General features: G+C 39.8%; 1 protein-coding gene across 2 annotated transcripts in view; it reads left to right on the forward strand.

The window, feature by feature from the left end:
* Positions 1-2499: 2499 nt before the first annotated feature.
* LOC137158180 (tropomodulin-3) overlaps positions 2500-23300 on the forward strand; it is a 38622-nt gene continuing 17821 nt past the window's right edge. For both annotated transcript variants that reach the window (XM_067555839.1, XM_067555838.1), the window contains exons 1-3: positions 2500-2613; positions 12628-12824; positions 14292-14448. In XM_067555839.1, coding sequence (XP_067411940.1) covers positions 12699-12824; positions 14292-14448 — 283 coding nt within the window. In that variant the 5' untranslated portion in view covers positions 2500-2613; positions 12628-12698. The remainder of the gene's footprint in view (positions 2614-12627; positions 12825-14291; positions 14449-23300) is intronic.

Below are 23300 nucleotides of genomic sequence, written 5' to 3' on the forward strand. Positions count from 1 at the left end.
TGTAGGTCCCACCCTCTATCTTCCCATCTCCAATTATAATTCCCATATCTTTAAGAAAGTCTCCTACTATCTGCTCATATGGGTGGTGAGTCTTTTAAATCTTACACACTTCTGTAGTTGCCCTTTCAGATAAAGATGTCACTCAGGGATGCTTTAGGCAAGCTCCAGAAGTTCACAAGATTTCATTAGGTGCCTCTGGCTACACAGGGAATAATAGTACCCACTGCTTTACATGTTCAAAGTAAAGTACAAACATTAAGCAAATAACTATTACGCCCATTTTAGAGAGGGAGAAAACTGGGACATAGAGAGGACCTGAGCGTGCTCAACTCCCAGGGACCAGGCCATCTGTGATTTCCTCCTGAACAAACAGCAAATTAAGGGCAGAGCCCCGACTAGAACTCAGGAACTCCTGGTTTCAATTCATTCTACTAGACCAGTGGTTCCCAACCAGAGGTATGTGTACCCCTGGGGGTATGCAGAGGTCTTCTGGGGGGTACATCAACTCATTTAGATATTTGCTTAGTTTTACAACAGGCTACATAAAAACCACTAGTGAAGCCAGGACAAACTAAAATTTCATCCAGTGACTTGTTTATACTGCTCTATATACTATACACTGAAATGTAAGTACAATATTTATATTCCAATTGATTTATTTTATAATTATATGATAAAAATGAGAAAGTAAGCAATTTTTCAGTAATAAAGTGCTGTGACACTTCTGTATTTTTATGTCCGATTTGTAAGCAAGTCGTTTTTAAGTGAGGTGAAACTTGGGGTACACAAGACAAATCAGACTCCTGAAAGGGGTACAGTAGTCTGGAAAGGTTGAGAGCCACTGTTCTAGACCATTTGCATCTGCTACTCAATGATTGTCATTAGGCCTGAAGTACCCGGCTTTTATCCACCTACCCCATTGTTATCTATGCCCTTGGATATGTATATGTTGCCTCCTATACATGTTACCTATTTTTGCTGTATCATTTCTACCAACTGCATCTGAGGAAGTGAGCTGAAGCTCACGAAAGCTTATGCCTGCTGAAATTAAATTTGTTAGTCTTTAAAGTGCTACAGAACTCTCGTTGTCTGTACTAGACCATGTTGCCTATGACAAGAGTACAGATAATCTAGGCTCCATTATGATGTCCTCTTAAAGGTGGTATATCTATTAAGGCTTTGGGGATGGGTGGGTGGAAGTCCGCCCACATCTAAAGGCCCATGCTCCCCAGGCTAAGGGGAGAAACCATTGGACCCAGGCATCAAAAGATTACTGAGGACAACAAATGAAAAAACAGGGAAGGGAGTGAGAGTCACAGGTTCAAAAGCATGGTAAGTAGTTTAGCAGCAAGAGGATTATGGAACAGGAGACAAGGGAGGCTGTGGTGGGGCTAGTGTTCATGATATTTGGGTTAGGGTATATCCCTAGTTCCCAAAAGGCTCCTCTGTTTGTATTAGATTCACATTTCATTAGGGGCAGAACCCATCAGCTTTGCTGTCTTGCTCAAAATCTACAATAGTTCTTAGGAGACACTATCATAATAGAAATGAATGTAAACTCTTGATGAATTGAGTGCTTTGTGAGTATTGTGGTACAAGAGATATAAATCTCAGCAGTCCTGGCTTCTATATCACAGATTAGATTACATTTATTCCCATTCTGACCCAACCCTGCATAGAGGTGATGTCAGTCTGTCCATCGGCTTCAGTGAGAGCTGGATCGAGGCCTAACAAAGCAAGGCACAGCTTGACTGACAAGATATAGATACCTCACAGCAGCATGTAAATAAAATGTGAGATAAAGAACACACAAGCCACCTTTGCCCCTCCATAAAAATCTGGCAGTTCCAGCCCATCACGACCTTGTGACCAAGATATATTCAGGGCCTTAACAAGTCATTTGCCAGTCTGGTACACCCCATGCCTTCAGGACAATAAACAAACAGAATACGATCAGCATCTAAAATCACAAAACATCATCATAGCAGAAGACGGGTTGGTCGATGCCCCTAACCAACATAGCCATGCCAGCAAAACCCCCAGGCTAGCTGCAGTTACACCGGCAGCACAGTCCTTTTGCCAGCATGAGCAGTGTTTGTTCAAGGAACTGGTATAAGCTAGCCTGGCACAAAGACCCTTTTGCAGTAGGGTTGCCAGTTTTGGTTGGACATGTTCCTGGAGGCTCTCTCACATGGCATAATCTTTAACTAAAGATAAATCTTTAATGCCTGGAGACTCCAGGACAGTCCTGGAGGGTTGGCAGCCCTACTCTTTGCAGGCATGTGCTGCATCTCCGCTGTGACAGTCTGCTGTTATCTCTATCGTGGGAAACCCTTTCCAGTGTAGACAAGGCCTGCCCGTCTCCACACACACACAGGTGCCTGCCCCGCTTTAACTCTGGGCAATAGAATCCAAACAGGACAACGCCCGCGTGCCCCGCCGAGCCAATCAGCTCACCCAAGACTACAACTCCCATGATGCCTGTGGCTGCCCTGGGCTCAGAGAGCGAGGGGGGTGCGCATTGCGCAGGCGCAGTGTGAGGGAGCCGCCGGACGGAGCAGCCTGGCTGGGGAGGAGCGGTGGCGGTTCGGACTTCGCTGGGTGCCTGCCGGGGTGAGTCTGTGGGGGCAGGCGGTGGCTGGCTGCCTCTGGGCAGAGCCCCCCGCTCCCAGCGTGCGAGCGGCGCTGGAGGCAGATCGCGGGGCGGGGGGTCGCCGAGCCGCCCGTGCGGGTCTCGGGCAGGAGGAGCGGAGCTGGGCTGGGCTGGGCTGGGCGTTGCCAGGAGGCTCCCCCCGGGCACGCTCGGGGACGGGTGTCCCCAGCAGCGGGGGAAGGTTTTAGCCGCGGGGGAGCCAGAGCTGCCCCTTCGCTGGGCTCTGGCAGCGTCACAGCTCCACGCCCGGGGACACTTCCTCCTTCCTTTGTGAGTGCGCTCAGCCGGGCCCCCCGGGGAGCCCTTCCCTGCCTCCCGCTGCCTGGCTTGGCTGGTTCCCTAGCGTCCCACCAAGGGAAACCTCTCCTAGCCCTCCTCTTCTCTCCGACTGGCTTTCCTCTGCCTCTGAGAGCTCAGCACCTTTCCCACTCTCCTCCCACCCCTACACATGGCTCGGTCTCTGTGGGAACATGCAGCCTTCAAGAGGAGGGGGGGTTTCTCCTTTCTTAAACCATTTCTGTCCACCTCCCGACCGGCCACTGGTAGGTTACAGCATGGTGCTCGTTGCCTTGGTCTGTTGCTTTGAGATCTCTCTAGCTGAGTGTTGTTAACTACGGGGGGGGGGGGCGGAGAAATGCCCTGACTGAAAACTTTCCTTGTTCATGTTGATTAAGTATTAGAAAATAAACCGGGATATGTGCAAAGCAAGGTTTGGTGTTACAGGAGATATGTTCATGCATCACCCAAGTCGACAGATTGGAAGTATATTGTTTTTCTGTGTTAGTCTTGGAAACAGGTTCATAAAACAACTTTACTTAAAAATGTAATAGAATAAGCATCACTTACAGGTTATCTGCAAAGGGAGGAAAAATTAGGCTACTGCTCTGTTTAGCTTTTTTTTTTTTGAAGTACAAAGAAGGGCTGAAATGACTTTCGCAAGAAAAGTCTGGGGGGTTACTTTTTTTAATGGTTGCTTTTTTACATTAGAAATTCAAGTCCTGTTTAATTAGACTCCCTTTTCATGATACTTTACAATTCTTGGTGGTTTAAAATAACACCTATTTAGTTCAGTAACATTTTGGAAAAGGGAAATCTTTGTTAAAAATTCAGTGCCCCCCCCCCCCATCCCTTCAAGTGAAGCGTGCAACGTAATGATGTGCTTCTTCTGAGACCCTGAGTCACTCTTTCAGCAAAACCATAGAAAAGGCACATCACAATTGTTTAATAATCTTCTTCAGATCACCTTTAATATGTGAATACCAATATTTTATTTAGCTTTTTATTGTTCTGAAGACATGAATTCAAACACTTATTTTTCTGCCTTCCCAAGTAGCAGGTATGCTAACTTTTCATCAGCAGTCCAACTGATGATATAAAGTAGCTATGATTTATACTTTAAAAAGTTGGCCTGCAGAAACAGAGCTCTCTGTTTCTCCTCAGCTTTGGCACAGCTCTCTAAATTTTTTTTGTACATTTCCTACAACTTAAAAACTGCATGTAAATGATGTTTAGAAGTCTAATTACCAAGGAATGCTTTTCTGGCATACCTATTCTTAACAAAAGGATATGTACTATTAGTGTAAAAGTCTTCCGGTAATGAAAACTGCATGTCTCACAAGGCTGCGTTCAAACAGGAAATAGGCCTATTATAAAGGTATGTTTTTGTCAAGACATGTAACTTGAATGACAAGGCTCAGTGGGCCCCTTTGCTGTGCAAATGTGCATATACTTGACTGTTTCCATGTGCTCTGAGCTTTTCATAAACAAGCTTGTTGTATTGGCCTGTGAAAGGTAAAATGTGACTGAGTATATCCTAAAACATGGTGTTACGTTCTTTAAGCTAGAAAAAATAACTCTAGAGGAAGGCAGAAACAAATATTTTAAAACTATACTTTTTAAAATAATTGCCATGTTATCAGCAGTGGCAAAATTAGAGGATATTTGGGTAAGCCCAGAATGTAATTTAAAACAGGAAAATAGAGTGCAGGCTATTTCAGTAAATAAATTCAGATCATAGGTATTCAGACAGCTCTGTTTACAATACCCTGTGGCAGTAGAGACCAGAAAAGAAATGGTATCTGGGGAAACAAAAATTATTCTATGGGGGGTAATTTCATGTTAATATGCCTTTAAAACAAATTTACTTTAATGCAAATAATGTGTCCTATACAATTACCTTTTGCTAACTCATTGTATATATAGATTTTAATACGCAGAAGCCTCATGGGATGGATGATTTGGCATGGGCTAGTCCTTCAAAACTTGTAAGGCTTGGTCTTTTGCTTTTCTTTTCAGTGTTGGACTACGAAGTATGTGGGATGAATTTAAAATAGCTTGGTAACTGCTAAAACTTGTTCTGATATTCTAGATGAAAAGATAAAAGGGGAGCATCTTAAAGTGAATTTCCTTTGTCCTTTTTGTTTCAGGCCATGAGTGGATTGTCACTGCTAAATAAGCGAAAAGGGAGAAATTATATTGTATTCTATCCGAAGAATTAAAATTGAAGCATACTTCGTCTTTTCTGTTCTTTTTAGAGGATAACAAATCGCTTTTGAAAATGCTCTGTGTATGTGCAGTATATGATCAGGAAGTCCTTAAGTGTACACACACCTGTAACCTGAGCAGAGGATTTTTCCCACAGGGGATTTTTCCTGAGCGGAGTTGTTAATTGCAAGATTTTAGCTAGTTTGAATTAATGTATGTTAGGGCTTTATTATTATTCTGATATGCTCATCTTTCTAGTCTCCAGTTCAAGCTCTGGCATTTGTCTGTGATCATAATACCTGCCCTTCAGCTAGCAAGGCTAACCAGTCTGGAAATGCCTTTAAGCAGGTTGTGATGAAGAGCACAGCCCATTCACCTGCTGTCCCCAGAAGCTGTATGTCATTGCTACAGGACTTTCAACCCAGTAAATGAAAAAGCCGGTGTTCTTAAGTCAGTCTCCTGTGGGAAATCTCATGTTATCTACTAAGTTATTTTACTGTTCCCCCCTATCTGTGTGATTCTTTGGAATGGGTGATTGTATATTTAAGAAATAAGCATCCAGATATAGGATTTTATTGGACAAGATTATCTGGAACAATGTAGCTGTCTCTTAAAACAACCAAATACTATGCACTCTCTGCATCTTTATTAATGCTATATATTTATGGACTGAAAGCACAAGCACAAAAAGCAAGAACTGCTAAGCTGAGAAGAGTCAGTAGCTCTTACTGGTGTGTGTGTGTGTGTGTGTGGGGCGGGGAATTAGCAGGTATTGGGCAATACAGGTGCTTCAAAATATAATCTTTGGTGGAAAGGTTTTTTTTTTTTTTCTTTGTAGGTATGTGAAGGTGAAAATAACATCAGAGTTTGTGATTATGTATTAGGCATCCCAGATGTCCACAAAGGCATCTGCTAGTTTGCATGGAGAGGTGCTCTTGTTTGAGGTTATTTGACAGGACAGATGGCATAATGTATGTAAGTTTCATTATAAGGTGAATTGCACTTTCTCCAACTATATTGAAATTTACAGTGAGAGAAATCTACAACTTGCACTATAGGAAAATTAGGATGGTATAACCCGAGATGGGAATCCATCTAATGGATATATAAATCTTTAGACCTCTAGGTGATTCTGGACTGGATTGGTAATAAAGAGAAAATGATTGCTATTTCAAGGCAGGGCATGTGAAACAATTTGGTGATGTCAGTTTAATTCTTAGTAGTAAGTGGCCCTATCACCAATTACCGTAATTCTCCAAAAATGGCACTCTGATTGGAGAATTCAGCAGAAAGGCCAAGGACTGAATGGCTCAAAGTAACAGTGCATAGTACTATTAATGAGAGATCCCACAACCAGATTCTTAAACTAAGAACTTCTGGTATTCGTATTGTCTTTGTCACTTTAAAGTAGACTTCTTATTTCTTCTAGTGTTGGTAAATGAAGATAAGTTAATGAGTCTTGTTTAAAGAGTTAATGTTCTTCATAATTGGTTAAGTGTATTCTTGTATGTTGAGAGTTGCTGCCATTGTAAGACTTCCTTACGGGAAAGCTTTAGATTAGGCTCCATTAAGCAGCTGGAACTGTTTCAGGTCTCTGATTGATGGTGGAATGCTGATAAATTCTACCTCTGCCCTTCTCCCCTCCCCGCTTCCAATTTATATTCGTCCGGGGGCTGATTGGAAGAAAACTCTGGAATAACAAATGAGGGTAAAGTGAACTCTGTAAGCATGCTGGCCAAAAACAGCTCCATTTGTTTTTATGATGTCACTTCTATTTTAAAATATGAGCTAAAAAATAGAAGTTTAGTGGACTTCAGCAAAGCTGAAGATTTAAATTCTAACTCACTCCCACAAAACTATGACTAGAGAAATATTAGGGCCTTGAGAGTCTTTAAAGGTGTTGGAGGTAAAGTTCTAAGGTTTGTCTTTGAAGACAAATAAGAAATTAGATCTTGTTAAGCATTTAGTTCCAATCCACATTTTAAGAGAACACACTTACAGACTAACTCAGGTGTTGAGCTGAGATCTGTGAAAGTGGCTGAACAGTCAGTCCTTCAGGGGTTGATGATTCAGCTAATGCAAGCAGTGTAACATAAGAATACTTCTGTCCCGTGTCGTTTTCCCAGGCAGCAGAAGAGTGACCTGATTCTTGTCTTTTTCACTCCTGTCCATAGTGTTCTAACCAGTCTTGTGTTTTAACTCTTCTGATGCTTAATAAACCTCTGAGCAGCAGAGGAGACATTGGAGTTGCCTGACTGCAGACTGGAGAGCCCTGCATTATTTCACATTTGGAATGTAATACTTTTAATGATGATTGCTAAAAACGCTTTTTAAATGAAAAGCTAAAGTTTAAAAAAAATAATGGCTTTGTCCTCCCTCCCTCCCTAAAATTAGTTTCCTACTCAACTGGCAAATGGGAGAATAAATTCCTTAAGTCCAGCTTTATTGTTTTAGTATCTTAGTACTCTGAGGATACTGACTTTTCAGACTTGTATGTGCAAAGTTTAAGCTCTAAACTATAAAGTTAGATCAGTGGAAAACAGTGGACTCTAGATTGGCAGGGAAACTGAGAGATGTGATCTGGAATGATTAATTCAAATAGCAACAGTATTAACATGGCTGTAGTTCAAAGCTTTGTGAAAATAAAATTATTTAGTGTAGTAAGTTGAGATGCTGTTTTGCAGTAAAGGGCATTATGTGCCTCCAAAGAGTTTACAATCTAAATAAATCTTCATGCCTTCTGTGACGGAGTGGTAATTTTCTGTAATATTTTGTATGAATATTGCGTGTGCCTCAGTTTTCCTTGTATGTGGTATTGTTAACTAGGTGGTGGGAAAAGGTTTGTTTACTCTCTGCAGGGACTGAGATACAGCTGTGACCAATGCTGAACTATCTGGGGGCTGAGGCCCATATCTATGGAGAGTCCTGTACATCAGCAATTGTGCCTGTGGCACTAAGTTTGCAGTCAGTGGGTAGGGTGGGTGGTGGTCTCCCATTAACAGGTGTCTGTAGAGTTCTGTAAATGGATGAGAAGCTTGAAATCTCTTCCCTACCCTGGAAACCTGTAGGTCACTCAGGTGACCTAATCACTTTGGAGCCTTGATTGGTTTCATGATGTGCCATCAATACAACCATCAGGCCTGCTAGAACAGATTCTGAGATCAATATAGTGATTATATAGCATCATATATAAGACAAACAAGGTCCATGCACTGCAAGTGGAATCTTAATATATTAGTCATATTTGTGTTGTGTAACTTCCATCTTACTTTCTCAAGGTAGAAGAGCTAAAGACAGTAAGTAGAAGGAAATTGTGGGATACTGACTAGTATATGCAGGGAAGAAACAAAGCCTGGTTGAAGAAGGCATGTGGTACTGGGGCTGATGATACTGTTTGGTGGAGGGGGTTAGTTACTGAGCATATCGGTATTTTTTTAATGGATTTGAGTCACTGTCAGCATTGCAAATTGTTTCAAATGATAAATCTCTTGTGATACTTGAATGCAAACACTTGCACAGAGTTGAAAAACAGCTTATTAACTTGGCACTCAGTGTGTGCAGTTTCATGTCTGACAATGCTGTGTAATTAGCTTCAGGAAATGTTTTCCTTTATGATACCATACTTAATGGATTCATTTGAAAGGAAGGGGAAAAACTTTCCAGTTCTAGCATCAGAAGTTTGTGTGCATATTGTGTGGGATCTAGTGTGCTTACATTTAATTGCTCTGCAGATACTGTGAATCCTTACCAAAACATTTCAGAAATACGATAAGGCTATGGCAACTGTAGCAGTCTGTGTGCTTGAATATAAGGTACAGAATTTAAATCGATGGGATCCTCAGTTAATTTTGGGTCATCACCTTTAAGCACATACTTTCGGTACTTTCATAGAATCATAGATAAGTACGATTTCCTGAGGTCCCTTCCAGTCCTAAAGTCCAGCCCCCCCAGCGCTGAGGCAGAACCAAGTATACTTAGACCATCGCTGAAAAGTGTTTGTCCAACCTGCAGGGATGCCACAACCTCCCTTGGAAGCCTATTCCAGAGCTTAACTACCCTTATAGTTAGAAAGGTTTTCCTAATATCTAACCGAAATCTCCTTTGCTGCAGATCAAGCCCATTACTTCTTGTCCCACCTTCAGTGGACATGGAGAACAATTGAGTACAGTTCTCTTTTAGAACAGCCCTTACTGCGTTTAAGGGGATTCTTGATAGTTTTCAGTTTTCTTTTCTCAGGACTAAATTTTCCCTGTGTTTTTTAACCTTTCCTTGTAGGTCAGAATTTCTAAATTTTTCATCGTTGTTGTTTTCCCATTTTGTCCACATCTTTTCTAAAGTGTGACAGCCAGAATTGGACCCTACTCCAGTTGAGGCTTCACCTGTGCTGAGTAGAGTGGGACAGTTACCTCCTATGTCTTACATACAGCACTCCTGTTAACTCCAGAACATTAGCCTTTTTTGCAACTGTGTCACATGGTTGAATCATACACAATTTGTGACCCACTATAACCCCCAGATCCTTTTCAGCAGTACTGCCATCTAGGTAGTTATTCCCCATTTTGTAGTTGTTTGATTTTTTTCCCCCCTTCTTAATTGAAGTACTTTACATTTGTCTTTATTGGATTTCATGTTGTGAAAGTCAGACCAATTCACTGATTTGTGAAAGTTTGTTTTGAATTCTAATCCTATCTTCCAAAAAGCTTGCGCACCCTCCCCCCCACACCCCCCGTCACCTAGTGTTATCTACAGATTTTATAAGCATACTCTTCACTCCGTTATCCAAGGCATTTTTGAAAATATTGAAGAGTACTAAACCCTATTTCTCTGTCTATTCAATCCCTTTTTCTAGTGTTCTCATAAAATATTAACACTTCCCCCTCTAGCCAACTGTCAGACCAAGTCCAACACATTAGACTTTAATCCCATTGGAGATCTGGTGGAAGCCACTTAATTTAATTTTACTGATACTGGCTCTGTGACTTTTTTGCAGTCTCTTGAAAATTTAGCCAGTGTTTGGTCATAGTAATCTGGACATAGACATCTGGATGTCCTAGTAATACCAAATATGCAGTCACAGAATATCAGTGTTACAGCGGGTAAATTTGTCTTTAGTAAAATACAAATTTCACTAAATTGAGATCACCCTGAGAATAATTGTAACCATTTGAAGCAGTATGTACCTATACACTTTTAGTCTCTTTTCTTGTTAGAACAATTGAAAAGAAAATCTGGCTTAACAGAAATTGCCTGTAGTAAGTACTATTGTGGACTGTGCTATCTATAAAATATATGAAGTGTGTGCCAAAGGAATCTTAGCCCACATTCCCACTGTTTACTCACCATGAGTACAATGCTGACTAACAGTGAGGCAGTGATCAAATAATCAGGAGACTTCCCTTAAAGTACACAGATGAGTTGAAAGAATTCAGTAAACAGAGCTAGTTTGATTTTTTTGATTTGTTTTGTTCTTAATTTTGTTTGGTATGTGTGTGGGGAAAACAATTGCATATTGGTCTGCCAAAGATCATGTGACCTGGACACAATTATAATTGCAGAAATGAAATAATGAATGCAGTGTGTTATGCAAGCACCTGAAATGGTATTTTGTGCATGCTTTGGACAAATAAAATCAGCATTGAAAAATTGACTCTGGCTGCATGCACAGCCTCTCTATAGATTATCCCTGCCAGAAGCAGCAGTGGGGTTTAAGTCAGACCAGTGGGTCTTGGCCCTATTCCCAAAGTCTACTATGGGATACATTTCCATGACTTTACTCTTTTGGGGAAAATCAAGTAGAGTGCTCCTCTCTCCTTCCACCTTTAGCTATGTTTTTTTGCATGTACCTGTGCGCACAGCTGAGTCAAGAATTTGGCCAAAGACAGCAACGTCCCAGGCCATCCACTTTTTTTTAAAAAAGGGAGGGGAAATAAATGAAACTGTTCCCTTTTACATTCCTTAATGCACTAAAAAAAAGAATGGTCACTAGAATATGTGGGTATGTCTACTCTAGAAATGCTACAGTGACATAGCTGCAGTATAGACACTACAGTCATGTAAGGAGTTCTTCTGTCACTGTAGTAAATACACCTCTGCAAAAGACAGTAGCTCCCACCCAACCTTGCAATGTCTAACCTGCTCATTTTATATTTAGGTCAGCTTTATATTGCACAGGGCATGAAATTTTCACAGCCTTGAGCAATGTCGTTACGCTGACCTAACTTTGTAGTGTAGACCAGGCATGTATATCGTACACAGGCTTTGTTTATATTTCATAAGCAACAATAGCTCCTTATTGTATGAGGTAGCATAGTAGGGTTAGAATGGAAAGTTCTGTAGCTTACTCAAAAAAAATCTCATGTTTTCAGGGTTTGAAATTGAGAATAAATTCTGTCTGTGGCATGCCATTTATTCAGCTGTCAGATTATGTAGTCTATTTCTGAACATTTTAACTGTTTTGCTAGGCAGATGCTTTTTTACAGCTACCTGTTGTATTTAAACCTTTTACATGAATTTTGACCTGGGGCTTGTTGTAGTAAGTCAATCCATAGGATTTTTTAAATTCGCAACTAACACATAACTAGAGTCAAAATGCAATGAGAGATATTGCAATGTTAGTCACTGGGCCTAAACTGGCCTCTTTCAAGTTATAGGAAGGAAAAAACTGACCCAGGGAATGCTTAATTCCTGATTCTCTACATCTTTGACCTCCAGCAGGCAATTAGGAAGTAAAAATTGAATTGGCATCTCTTGATTATCTGGCTACTGATATTTAGGAAACTTAAAAAGAAAAAGTTGCTAAGCATTTTGACTATATACTTGTTTTTAATTTGACAGAATCAAATGTTACTTCTCAGTATATAAACTCACTCAGCAGAAGTAGATGGCTACTTTCCTCTGCCGTTATTGCTGTCTCCTGTCCTTATCTAATTAGTTTGTAGTTTTAAGCTTCCTTCCTGTGCCTCTTCTAATCCAGCTGTAAATATGACGTTGAACAAGAAAAATATAAAAGATCATTCTTAACTACCTACAGAACGCTTTTGACGTCAGTGCTTGCAAAAACTAATGGCAATAGGCAGAGCTTAAACTAGAGAAATACTTTTCATAACTATTTTTGTTTTTTCCAATCCTTTAGTATTGTAGCTTTGAGTGTCCTGTTGATATTAATAGAATAAGTAAAATTGGCATTATCAACATTACAAGCCAAAACTTGACTTTTTCACGGTGCAGAATGATTTGGTCTGGAGAGTTGGAGATTCTTCCAAATTGCTGCCAGGAGCCCAGCAGTGCTTAGATAGCATGGTGATGGACGTTTTATAAAAACCTGAGAGCATTTATGATACGTGCTACTGTAGATCAGCAAAAATTGGTGTGTACATGTGATGGAGGGAAAACCTTTTCCTGAGGAAATGCACTTGCACACTTGGAAGAGTGAAAACATAATGCTTTTGAGAAAATTCCTTTAATTGTGCTCTTTTTTATTCTTTCCATAGCTCTGTTTAAGAACAGAACTCAGCCTCTATTAGAAGTTTGAAAAGCTTAGTGACTTTCTTCAACCCAAACCATGACTCTTCCATTCCTAAAAGATTTGGACAAGTACAAGGATCTTGATGAGGATGAGCTTCTTGGCAAGCTATCAGAAGAAGAGCTGAAACAACTGGAAACTGTTCTGGATGATCTGGACCCTGAGGTGTGTATTGGACAGCAAACAGCCTTTTTTTGTAGCACTTGTTTGAGGCACTATGCTGACAAACTAGTGCCTCTTTCTTTAATTCATCTTCTATTAAAGCCTTTTAGTACAGAACAGGTTTTCTAATTTGCTTAAGAAATAATACTACTAATAAAAAAAGATCATGTCTCAAAGCTGTTTATTTCCTATTTTCATCATGAAACAACCAAATGTAAAGCGAAATGACCATGCACACCTTTTGGGGAAGGATTTATAATTATAAAAAGAAAAATTACAATTGGTGGTGGTTCCTGTTTGAAAGTATTTCTAGCTCTATTATCCTGTTTTCAGCATGTATTGATCACAATCATTTTGTACCCCGTTGTCCTTTTCTGTTGCATGTACTCCCGTAGTATGATGAGGGAAAGGGTGAATGTCTTCTGACTCCCAGTCCTGTTCTTCAGCTTGATCAGGGTTCTAATCCCTGCTCTGTCACTGACTTTGTCTGTGATCTTGGACAAGACATGTAACAACTAAATTTCTGTGTTTATATACAGTGCAGAACAGATGATATTTTAATAACGTACCTTGATTTACACAAACAGTTGACATTGTTTAGCTCTACTCCTGTAATACTATAGTTTTGTGCTCACTCTTGCTTCACTTTGAAATGTCCCACTTTACTGTAGATTTTGATGTAATAATCTCTAAATCTGTGACATTGTCAGTAGTATTATAATATACAACTCAGTGCTAAATAACTTGATCTGTAGCAGCGTGTTCTTGTAGAATACCAATAGTTATGTATGGTTTCTTACCTGACATGTTGGTGACATGCATAATTTTTAACTGTGGGAAAACTGTCAGAATAGGTTTTGTTTTGTTTTTTAAATGACCATCAGAAATCTTCCCTCTTAAGTACTGCTCCCTTCTTTCTATACACATTTCTTCCTCCATTTTTCTATAACTATCTCCTTTGATTCACATTATACCAGCAGTTGAAAAAATAAATTAAATAGGAGTAAAGTCTTCTGCATAGAAGTACTTCCTTCGTGGTGTTGGTTGCTGACTGAGTTGACTAGAATACACCGTTGTGAATTAGGAAAGGTGTAAATAGCCTCCTGACAGAGATTGAATGTGCAAATGGGATGGATGTTTTTATTCATTCCTCCACATGCAATTGAAGGGGGCACTGACATTGAAAAGGAAATGTGAAAGAACTACTGTGTGTTTAGTACTAGGAGCTCTGGTACTTCTCAAGCGTAACTGTTTCACTTTTAAAAACACTAATCGTGCACAATATGCAATCCATTTTAATAAGGTTTTTATATGTAGACCTGGCCCCCTAAAAAGTACTGGAGGGAGGTTCAAGTTTTTCTGAGAAATAGAATAGAACTAATTTGATTTTCAGAAAAAGTGAATTGAAGCTGACAACTTGTACACGAGGACTTTTTAAGCTTTGTTGTAATTATTCCTTTTGTTTTGTAGAATGCTCTTCTGCCAGCAGGCTTCCGACAGAAGGACCAGACTGCTAAAAAGGCCTCAGGCCCCTATGACAGAGAGAGACTCCTTGCTTATTTGGAGAAGCAAGCACTGGAACACCAAGACAGGGAAGAGTTTGTTCCTTTTACAGGGGAAAAGAAAGGTAAGTGTGCCCTTAGCCAGCATGTTGACACTCATTCAGGAATGTACTTTACTGTGTGGGCAGTTTTGACTTTCTTCTTTGGATGGAATAGCTAGAAACTGCCCTCAGCCAGTTTATTTGAAGTGTCATTCTCCCTGTCAGTAGTTGGAAATGCTCCTGTAGCTTATACAAACAGTGCTGTGGGGAATTGCTTATAGACGATTCCATTAATAATTTGATATTACATTTGGTTATAACAAGAAAATTCCATTGAAATAACATGATCTAGGGGACTGAGCACAGTATCAGGAGCCAGGAAGTCCGGAGTTCAGATTCCAGGTCTCCCACTGATCTGCTGGGAACTCCTTTCTGCTTCCCCATCTCTAAAACAGGAATGCTACCAACCTCAGAAGGGTGTAGTGATCATTAGTTATTGTTTGTATAGTGGTTTCAAAATGTATACGTGTTGTAGAGTAATATAACAAACTGTATATATTACAAATAAAGCCACTTTTATGAAACCAGAGAACAAACAGACGGGTCCGACATGGTTATGGGGAAAGGGAAGAAAGGCTGTAAATAGGAGGGCCAGTAGTGGTCTTATTAAAAGCCACCTGTCGTTGGAGAGATTGGATAGTTATAAAAAGTGAGGGATTGCTGTGACTGATTTAAAAGGCAAATCCTTTCTACGACTTGGGGCCCAGTACAGCAACAGGCATTGCCTGCCAGCCTCAAATGAGATGGTAGGATCCCTTGCAGAAAAATGGTCTCAGAGCAAATTTAGGTTTCTGTAACCCATGAAATTGTATTATGAGAAGCTTCATGCCTCATTTGCACTTTATTAGTGATTCCGGTTTCTGGTTTAAGAATATTTTTAATACTTGCTGTTGCTCTGCACTTAAGGAAAGTGTGTTGTATTGGAGTTTTATTGGGAATGCTCTAAAAAGACACAACAAAAAAGACACGTTTGCACCACAAAGAAAATGTTGCAGATGAAAACACTTACGTGAAATGTGTATAATAAGAGTGTATATGTTTATATATACACATACACATGCTCAGAGTTGATTCTGGTAACTAACAATTCCGGCTGGTATAATTTTGTGTGTACAGCTCAAAAAGGATATAGCATTTGGAGATTGTGAAGAAAATGTCACTAAAATCAACTCTGCTTCCCAATAACTTAAAAAAAAAAAAAAAGTCCAAGTGTCCTTGTCCTGGAATATGATTTAGAATCAAAGTAAGTTTAAGTGTTTCTGACACTTCCTAATCTTGGCTACAGATCACCATTGTCAAACACATGTAACTGTAAAAAAAACAAACATATTGGCTAATGTAAAAGTATATTCAGAAATGCTGACTTACTCATAAAGCTTCTGGAACTGACATAGTAATTAAGAATTTTCTGTAAACAAGATTCTGATTAACAGCTCAGTGGTTTTGTCCTTATGGAACAGTTTCTTTCCTGTCCCAGATTTAAAATTGAGGCTGTCAGTCTGTCCTAATTCACCCCATTATAAATAATGATTCTGTTGGCATAAAGGACTTAAATGAGTTCAGTATTTTCCTTTTTGGGGAGAAAAGTCCTCGCCTTCTTACTGTTTGGTGTCTTCAGGCTCTGCTTTCCACCTGTATCTTGTACTCATTGGTTCAAAACACTAGATTCTAGTTTTATCTATTGGTGAATGAGCACCTGGTTCTGGATTTTCAGTTTTATGTACATTAGCCTGCTTAATATGCATGTGAAATTATTGATTGTGCATAGCAATTAGTTGCAGAAGTTTGTGTGAATGTTTTCTTTTATAATGCCTGCAACTACAGTGACCACAGCCTCTTCTGCCTCTACTGGCTTGTATTTGGCTCTTTAGTATGCTATTATTTGACCTATCTTGTTCTGTGTTTCTAATCTTGGCCAGATTTCCTAGCGTATATAGTGAAAATGCTTTAAGGGTAAAATATAATGGTGAGAGGAGTCCACTGGGTTCCCTCACCTTAAAGGCCTTGTCTCTAGTCTAGCACCAAGGAAAGTTAAACTTGACTACCTCTGGACCTTGCTGAAGCAGTTCTTAGATTGACTGGCAGGATTTACTAGAGTAATAAAAGTAATGCTCATTTCTCTTTACTCCACATACCACCCACTCTGATAACTCTACCTCCCCAGATTTCCCAGCCCTTGCTGGCCTGGGAAAAAAAAAAGATATTTTTTATTATGGTTTTCACTCAGCTAGGGGAATGCCTTCTAAAGTTCCTCCAGCTTTCTTGTTATTGGCTTTATAGACCAAAGCCATGTGATTAATTCTGGAAAATAGAAGGATCCAGCTGTAGTATAAATCATGGTCAACAAAGATCAGATGTCACTTCCTTTTATGTAATGAAGTATTACTAATGGCAACAAGCTGTTCAGATATAGCCCCCCACTACAAAAAGGATGTAGACAAGTTGGAGAGAGTACAGCGGAGGGCAACAAAAATGATTAGGGGGCTGGAGCACAGGACTTATGAGGAGAGGCTAAGGAAACTGGGCTTGTTTAGTCTGCAAAAGAGAAGAATGAGGGGGGATTTGATAGCAGCCTTTAACTACCTGAAAGGGGATTCCAGGGAGGATGGGGCTAGACTGTTCTCGGTGGTGGCAGATGACAGAACAAGGAGCAACGGTCCCAAGTTGCAGGGGGGGAGGTTTAGGTTGGACATTAGGAAAACGTTTTTCACTAGGAGGGCGGTGAAGCACTGGAACGGGTTACCTAGGGAGGTGGTGGAATCTTCATCTTTAGAGGTTTTTAAGCTGCGGCTTGACAAAGGCCTGGCTGAGGTGATTTAGCTGAGGTTAGTTCTGCTTTGAGCAGGGGGTTGGACTAGATGACCTCTGAGGTCCCTTCCAACTCTAATATTCTATGATTCTATGAAAGTGTCGTGCCAATTTAGCCATTAAAGATCCCTTTACTCCTAAAAAGAAGGTTCTTTTTTCCTAATTTTCCCCTTCAGCACTAAAGGAAAAGATATTTTTAATTAAAAAAGGAGTAAATGGGAAGCATATCTTTAATATTATGTAAAAAGTGAAACTAAGCACTCTTCAACAAAATTAGAGCTATGAAAGCAGAATTTTTTCAGGGTATAGCAGTGAGGAATTTCTTGTACATCTCACTTTTCATTGGGTGTAGTTTTTTTCTTGCATGGGAGAGTGATGCTGACTGTCAAAATTTAACCTTAGCTTGCTGCCACACTTAAGACTAAGATGTGCAAAAAGTTGACTGACTTTAGGTACTTTAAGTTTTGGGTTCAGAACCTGAAACTTTAAGGGGATCTGATCTTCAGAAAGTACTGAAACCTCTTTAAAAAACCAATCCCCCCTTTAGGGGCATTCTAGCCCTACATTAAGTTTGACCCGTTATATTGCATAAGATTACATCCTGTGTGGTGTAGAATCATAGAAAAAAGGCAGTTAAGTATTCTGTATTTGAGAGCACTGGAAAAATAAAAAAAGACTTACTTTACTTTTGAGTTGAATATAAACTTTCTTTCATCTTCTAAAGTTCCTCTCTTTAACAATAAAACCTGATCAGAGAACTTCAGCACACAACATTAATCATTCTGAGGAATTTCCATTATAACTTTCTAGGGCTCACCTTGATAGAAAGTAGAATAGTGGTATAAATCAACCTAAGACAACATCTTGTACCTTGCCATTCTGTGCTTAGTCTGAACATTTTATTGTTGTGGGGGTGATTGTTAGGGACAGTAGGAGATTTAGTTTATTCTTGTACCTGGGTTATTTACAATGCTGCAGGGCTGCTGCTTTTGACTGTTTTGTAAGTATTTGTTAGATGTGCCTATAGAGTCAGATAGGTGCTTCTTGTTTTAGAAATAATTTTAAATTTTATTTTTATCATCTCACTAGTTCAGGAGAAACTAGAGAAATGACACTGAATATAAAAATTGTATGATAGAGGATGGGCCTACACAGAGCCTGAATGTACTTTTAATTTATTTATAGCTTTTTGTTCTAAGCTCCACTAATACAGTTCAGTCCAACTCATTCATTTACCTTTTACCCAGGGAAATGATTTGATTGTTTTAGTGTCATGCCATGATTTATATTGTTTTTAGCACTATCTCTACTATGATAGATGCCGAAAAGGCCATGAATGGAAAGTAATGACTGCATTTCTGAATTAACAAGTCTTTGACCTAGCTTGCAAACAATAGACACGTGAACAGGATAGTACTTCACACTAGCTCTTAGTGCTCTTCATCCCCAGATATCTCAGGCTTTTGTCCACAAAACAGTGGAGGTGTACGCGTTGAAATGCTCCTCCTGACAATGTAACTTCTCTGCTTTGCCGACATCATAAGCCTTGTGCCTCTCGTTCATGTGGTTTTATGTTGCTGTAGTTAGGGTGACGCAGTGTCAGTGTAGATGCTGCGTTCCTTACGTTGGCTGTTGGTGGTCGGCTGTTGGTGGTTGGTGGTCATTCTTGTCAATTTCACGACAAGAAAGCTGGGGGACTAGAGCCAAGAGGCCCCCTGGTCCTCTGGAGAGCTGCTTGGCTGGACCCTGCTCCCGGCTGGGAGTTGGGGCAAAGTGGCTGGACCCTGCTCCCGGCTGGGAGTTGGAGTGAGAAGCCCATGCAAGGAAAATCCACTGACCTACCTCCCGATGTAGATAACTCTCTCATCAGAGTAGGTAGCATCTTCACTAAGTGCACTGAAAGTGTAGATAAGCTCTCAGAGTAACAGACAGACCCAAAGCTTCCGTGAACTCAGTCTGAACGGATGCAAATGGGATGTGGGGTGGTAAGGAGAGGGAATCTTGCTTGGGTGTTCAGTTAACAATATTTCCCACTCATCTTGTGACAATCCTTGTGTAATGTGAGTTCAGGTTTATATTTTTACCGAGGATCTAAACTAGCTAGAATAAATTCTGATCTGGGCTGCTTCTGCTTCCCTACATGCCGTTTTGTTGGGACAGAGACTTGACCCTGTTCAGCTGTCAACTAGAATAGAACAGAAACTGATTTGAGCCTTATATATCTGACTCTTTACATTTTAACTTCATTAGGTGGCAAATCTCCCCATTTCTCTCTTCTCTCAAAATATCACACCTATCCTGTTTTATTTAAATCTTCTTTATCTTCACCAATGAGCTATTGTGACCATGGGAAGCTTTATAAAAAGCCTATTTTCTATGGGATGTTTATTTTGATGATACCACCTTGTGCTGTAATCTTAGTGGATCTCATATGCTAAGCAGGACTGGGCAGGGAACATGTGGCCACTCAATGAAATGGAATTGGTGAATCAATCTTGAGTCAGTGCTGAACTGATGTTCAGCATGATGTTAGGGGCCTCTGGTGGTCCTGACCATTTGAGATTATTTAAGAAGTACATGATGGGAGGTGTTAAATACGGTGTTCTGGCCAAACACAGACTCTGGTAACTTACACTCTGCCTGCTGTTTCAATTGAATATGGTGTTCTCCTTCACTTGTGTCTGAAATAGTTTAGGGTTGATGTGCATTGTTAAACAACTGCATGATTAATGCCAGAGTTGCTACATTTCACTAGTGTGTCATGATTTCTCTACATTTTAGGACCTTTAGCTACCTCACTGTCTTGTGAAACTTGGTTAGCTTGAAATGGTATTCTAAAGCACTTTGAGGTAATGAGCGGAACAGAACTATCGAATTGTGAAGCATAACAAATGCTATGTAAAATGAGTACAGTATACTCTTTCCAGTGCTTGGCTTTGTTTCTAAAAGCATACTATCAACATCCACCCCTTCTAAAAAACAGACTTTGTTTGTGACCAGTTTTAAGAACTTGAAAGTCACATACTGTTCTGATTAAGTTTTGAAACACATAGTAAGGCATTGTTGACTGAAGATAATCCAGGCAAAGGATTGATGTAACAAATTATCTTTCATAAAATGTCACTTTAAAAAACGGCAGTAACTTCAGCACAAGTAGGATTGTGTCTTGGATCTGTGCTCTCTGCGAAAGGGATAGTTAGGCAGAAGCACAAGGCTGGGAGTGAGGAGATACGAGTTCTGTTCCTGTCTGTCTGTGAAACAGACATCCTGTGTGTCTTTGGGCAAGTCACTTAACCTCTCATTGCCTGCTTCCCTAAATGTGAAATGTAATAATTGCTTACCCTCATGGGATGATGTGAAGATTCATTTATTAATGCTTGTAATCCCTCTGAAATCCTCAGGTGGAAGGTGCTGTGGTCTTACAAAATATTAGCTAAATATTAAGTAAATTAGGCTTTGCATCTCAAAACTTTACTCTTTTCTAGTCTTTCCCTCCCATCACCTCCTCACACACTGCATTCTTACTATGGCTTCTACGCTTCATGGGTTTGCTGTTCATAAAACATTGTTTCTGCTTTAACTTAACAGTAAATAGAGAGGACTAAAAACTGTAACTGTGTGTGTTATGTATCTGGATTGACCCAGGCCACTTGGCTCAGGTTCATTTAAATTTACTGATGGCCTTTTTAGCATCATGAATTATTCTGCAGGAAAATCCCCCAGTTGTAGTTATACCCAATTTAAATGGCTCGTTTTTAAAGAAAATTTTAGGGAACTATTATGTGAAATGATAGAGAGATTAAAGGGGGACAGCGGTGTTGTGAGTTATACGTCTCAAGATGCTTTGACTATAGGAGGAGGTGAAAATTTAACAAATTGACACTTTGGTTAAGTGCTATTGTACAGCAAAATACCTTTACATGAAAGCTAGTGTGAGAAAATGGGTTTATGGAGCTGTGAATTGAAATGTCTTTCAGAATTTTATTCTAATGAAGAATAACTAGCAATATTGTTTCTGAATGCCTCGGGCTCTGTGAGAAAGAGATTTGTCACCTGTATTTTACAAAGTTGTCATTCATTTGTGTTCAGAAGAGGAGTACAACATAGGATTGATAAGCAAAACCTTTCTCCACTATAGAAATAAAGGAAAACGGTGGATACATTTGATTGTATAATTTTTAATGTTGATTTAATTAAATATTTAATCTTGAAGCGCATGGAGATATGTCCAGTTTCATTGCCCTTATTTTTCTTTGTGGTACAAGAAATCATTAGGGCATAAAATAAATACTATTCAGTTGTCCTCAGCTCCCAGGTTCTTTGGTCCCAGGATTATTAAACAATCTTCTGCTGTGCAGATTGTCAATTACCACTAACTTCAGTGAGTTGATGGTGTTAGGTGTCTTGCAGGTTTGGTCCTTAATGAGTGCATGAATGGAAATGCCAGTATAAAGTGAACAGTTCTGATGAGTACATTACTGTATTTTTTAAAAGCCAGAGCAATAACAATGTGTGTTGAAACCTAGACTAATTGCCATCATGCATAGAATCACAGTACATAAAATAAGATTAAAAGGCTTGGGGAAGTCCAAGTACATTCCCTAGTCTGGAAAGTTTGGGTTACAACTGATCCTAAATGCAGTAGCAGGAAGCAAACAAAATAGATTGATCAAGATAAATAACTATTTCAGTGGTCAAATACTAACCATTTCTATAATCTGTCTTTTTTTATATCATGTTGTTTGTTAAATGCTGAAGTATATCAGTGGTTCCAAAACAAGCAAAGTCTGTTACGTTTCTTCATGTGATCAAATTTTAAAAAAATGAAATGTTCCCAAATAGTAAGAGATGGTTTTCATAGCCCTCATGGGCTGATGTGCAGATGTGTCCTTTTAGAAGTGCTTATGTTGGTGTGTGTATAAAGAAAGAAATATCCCCGAAAGCTCTCTTGGCAGCAGTCCTCTAGTTAGATCATTGTTTCCTAAGACACAAAGGTTTTATCTTGAAGGAACTGAACAATATGCTAAATCGTTTTGAAGTATTTGCTCATTAACTGAAAAAAAATTAAGCTGCTTTCACATGTGCAATATAAACCTCTGAACAGACATGATTGCTGGGCTTGGCAAGATGAGGCTTGTTGAAAACCTTCTCAGAAAGGCTCCATCTACACAAGGCCTACCTGTTTTACATCCAAAACTGCTTCTAGCCCAGTTAAGCCAGATGGAGTGGACTGGGCCCATCAATGTTAGTACTGTTTTAAAAACTCTTCCCCGCTGCCTCAGCAAGTGCTGAAGAGTAAGGAAGAAGCCTGAGGCTGCAAGTGAAGGGTGCGTGCAGTAATCCTCATTTTCTGACCTCTTCATTTTTATATTTTTTTACCAGACCAACCAGGCACATTGTAATGTATAAAAACAGATTTTGGTTTTCACGAAAATTTCCCTACTTTTCTATTCCTCCCCCACTATTATTGCAGGTTACCTTAAGTGGCTCAAGTGATGCACAGGAGGGGTAGCGGGTCTTCAGCCGGCCCTCTGCTAGTGTGACTTTCATCTTGTGAAACACAAAACCTTATTCCTTCCCCTCCTCTCAAACCAGGGGTTCCTAAACTGTGGTCCACAAACCAGGCAGTTTGTGGAGAGAGATCTGGTCTCCTGGTGCTGGACCCCCCTCCTCTGTCTCTAGCTTTGAGAAGCAGAATGGGAGATAAAATTAAGAGCCAAAGCTTTGGGGCTGGGAGTGGGGGATAATCACAAAACATACTGCATTAAAGGCAGCTGAACTTCCATTCCTTATATTACTTTCCATGGCAACATTTGCTGTAGTTGCCACAGGGAGATTATGCATTCATGAATGAGCCATAAAACCAGCTCTATTAAGAAGTGATCTAAATAAACTATTCAAGTTTGAGGAACTCTGACTTAAGTGATAAACTAACCAAAGATTGGTGTCACACAGGTGAAATTTCTAGCTTTGCTCTTAAGACCCACTAACAAAAAACAAATCCACTAGAAGCCATTGTTTGACACCATTTAAAAAAACTCTATTAAAGCACACTTTCTGAACTTAGT

The sequence above is a fragment of the Emydura macquarii genome, unplaced genomic scaffold (genome assembly GCF_026122565.2).
Source record: "Emydura macquarii macquarii isolate MOO-44397 ecotype Brisbane River unplaced genomic scaffold, CSIRO-AGI_Emac_v2 contig_1644, whole genome shotgun sequence".
NCBI classification, from domain to species: Eukaryota; Metazoa; Chordata; order Testudines; family Chelidae; genus Emydura; species Emydura macquarii.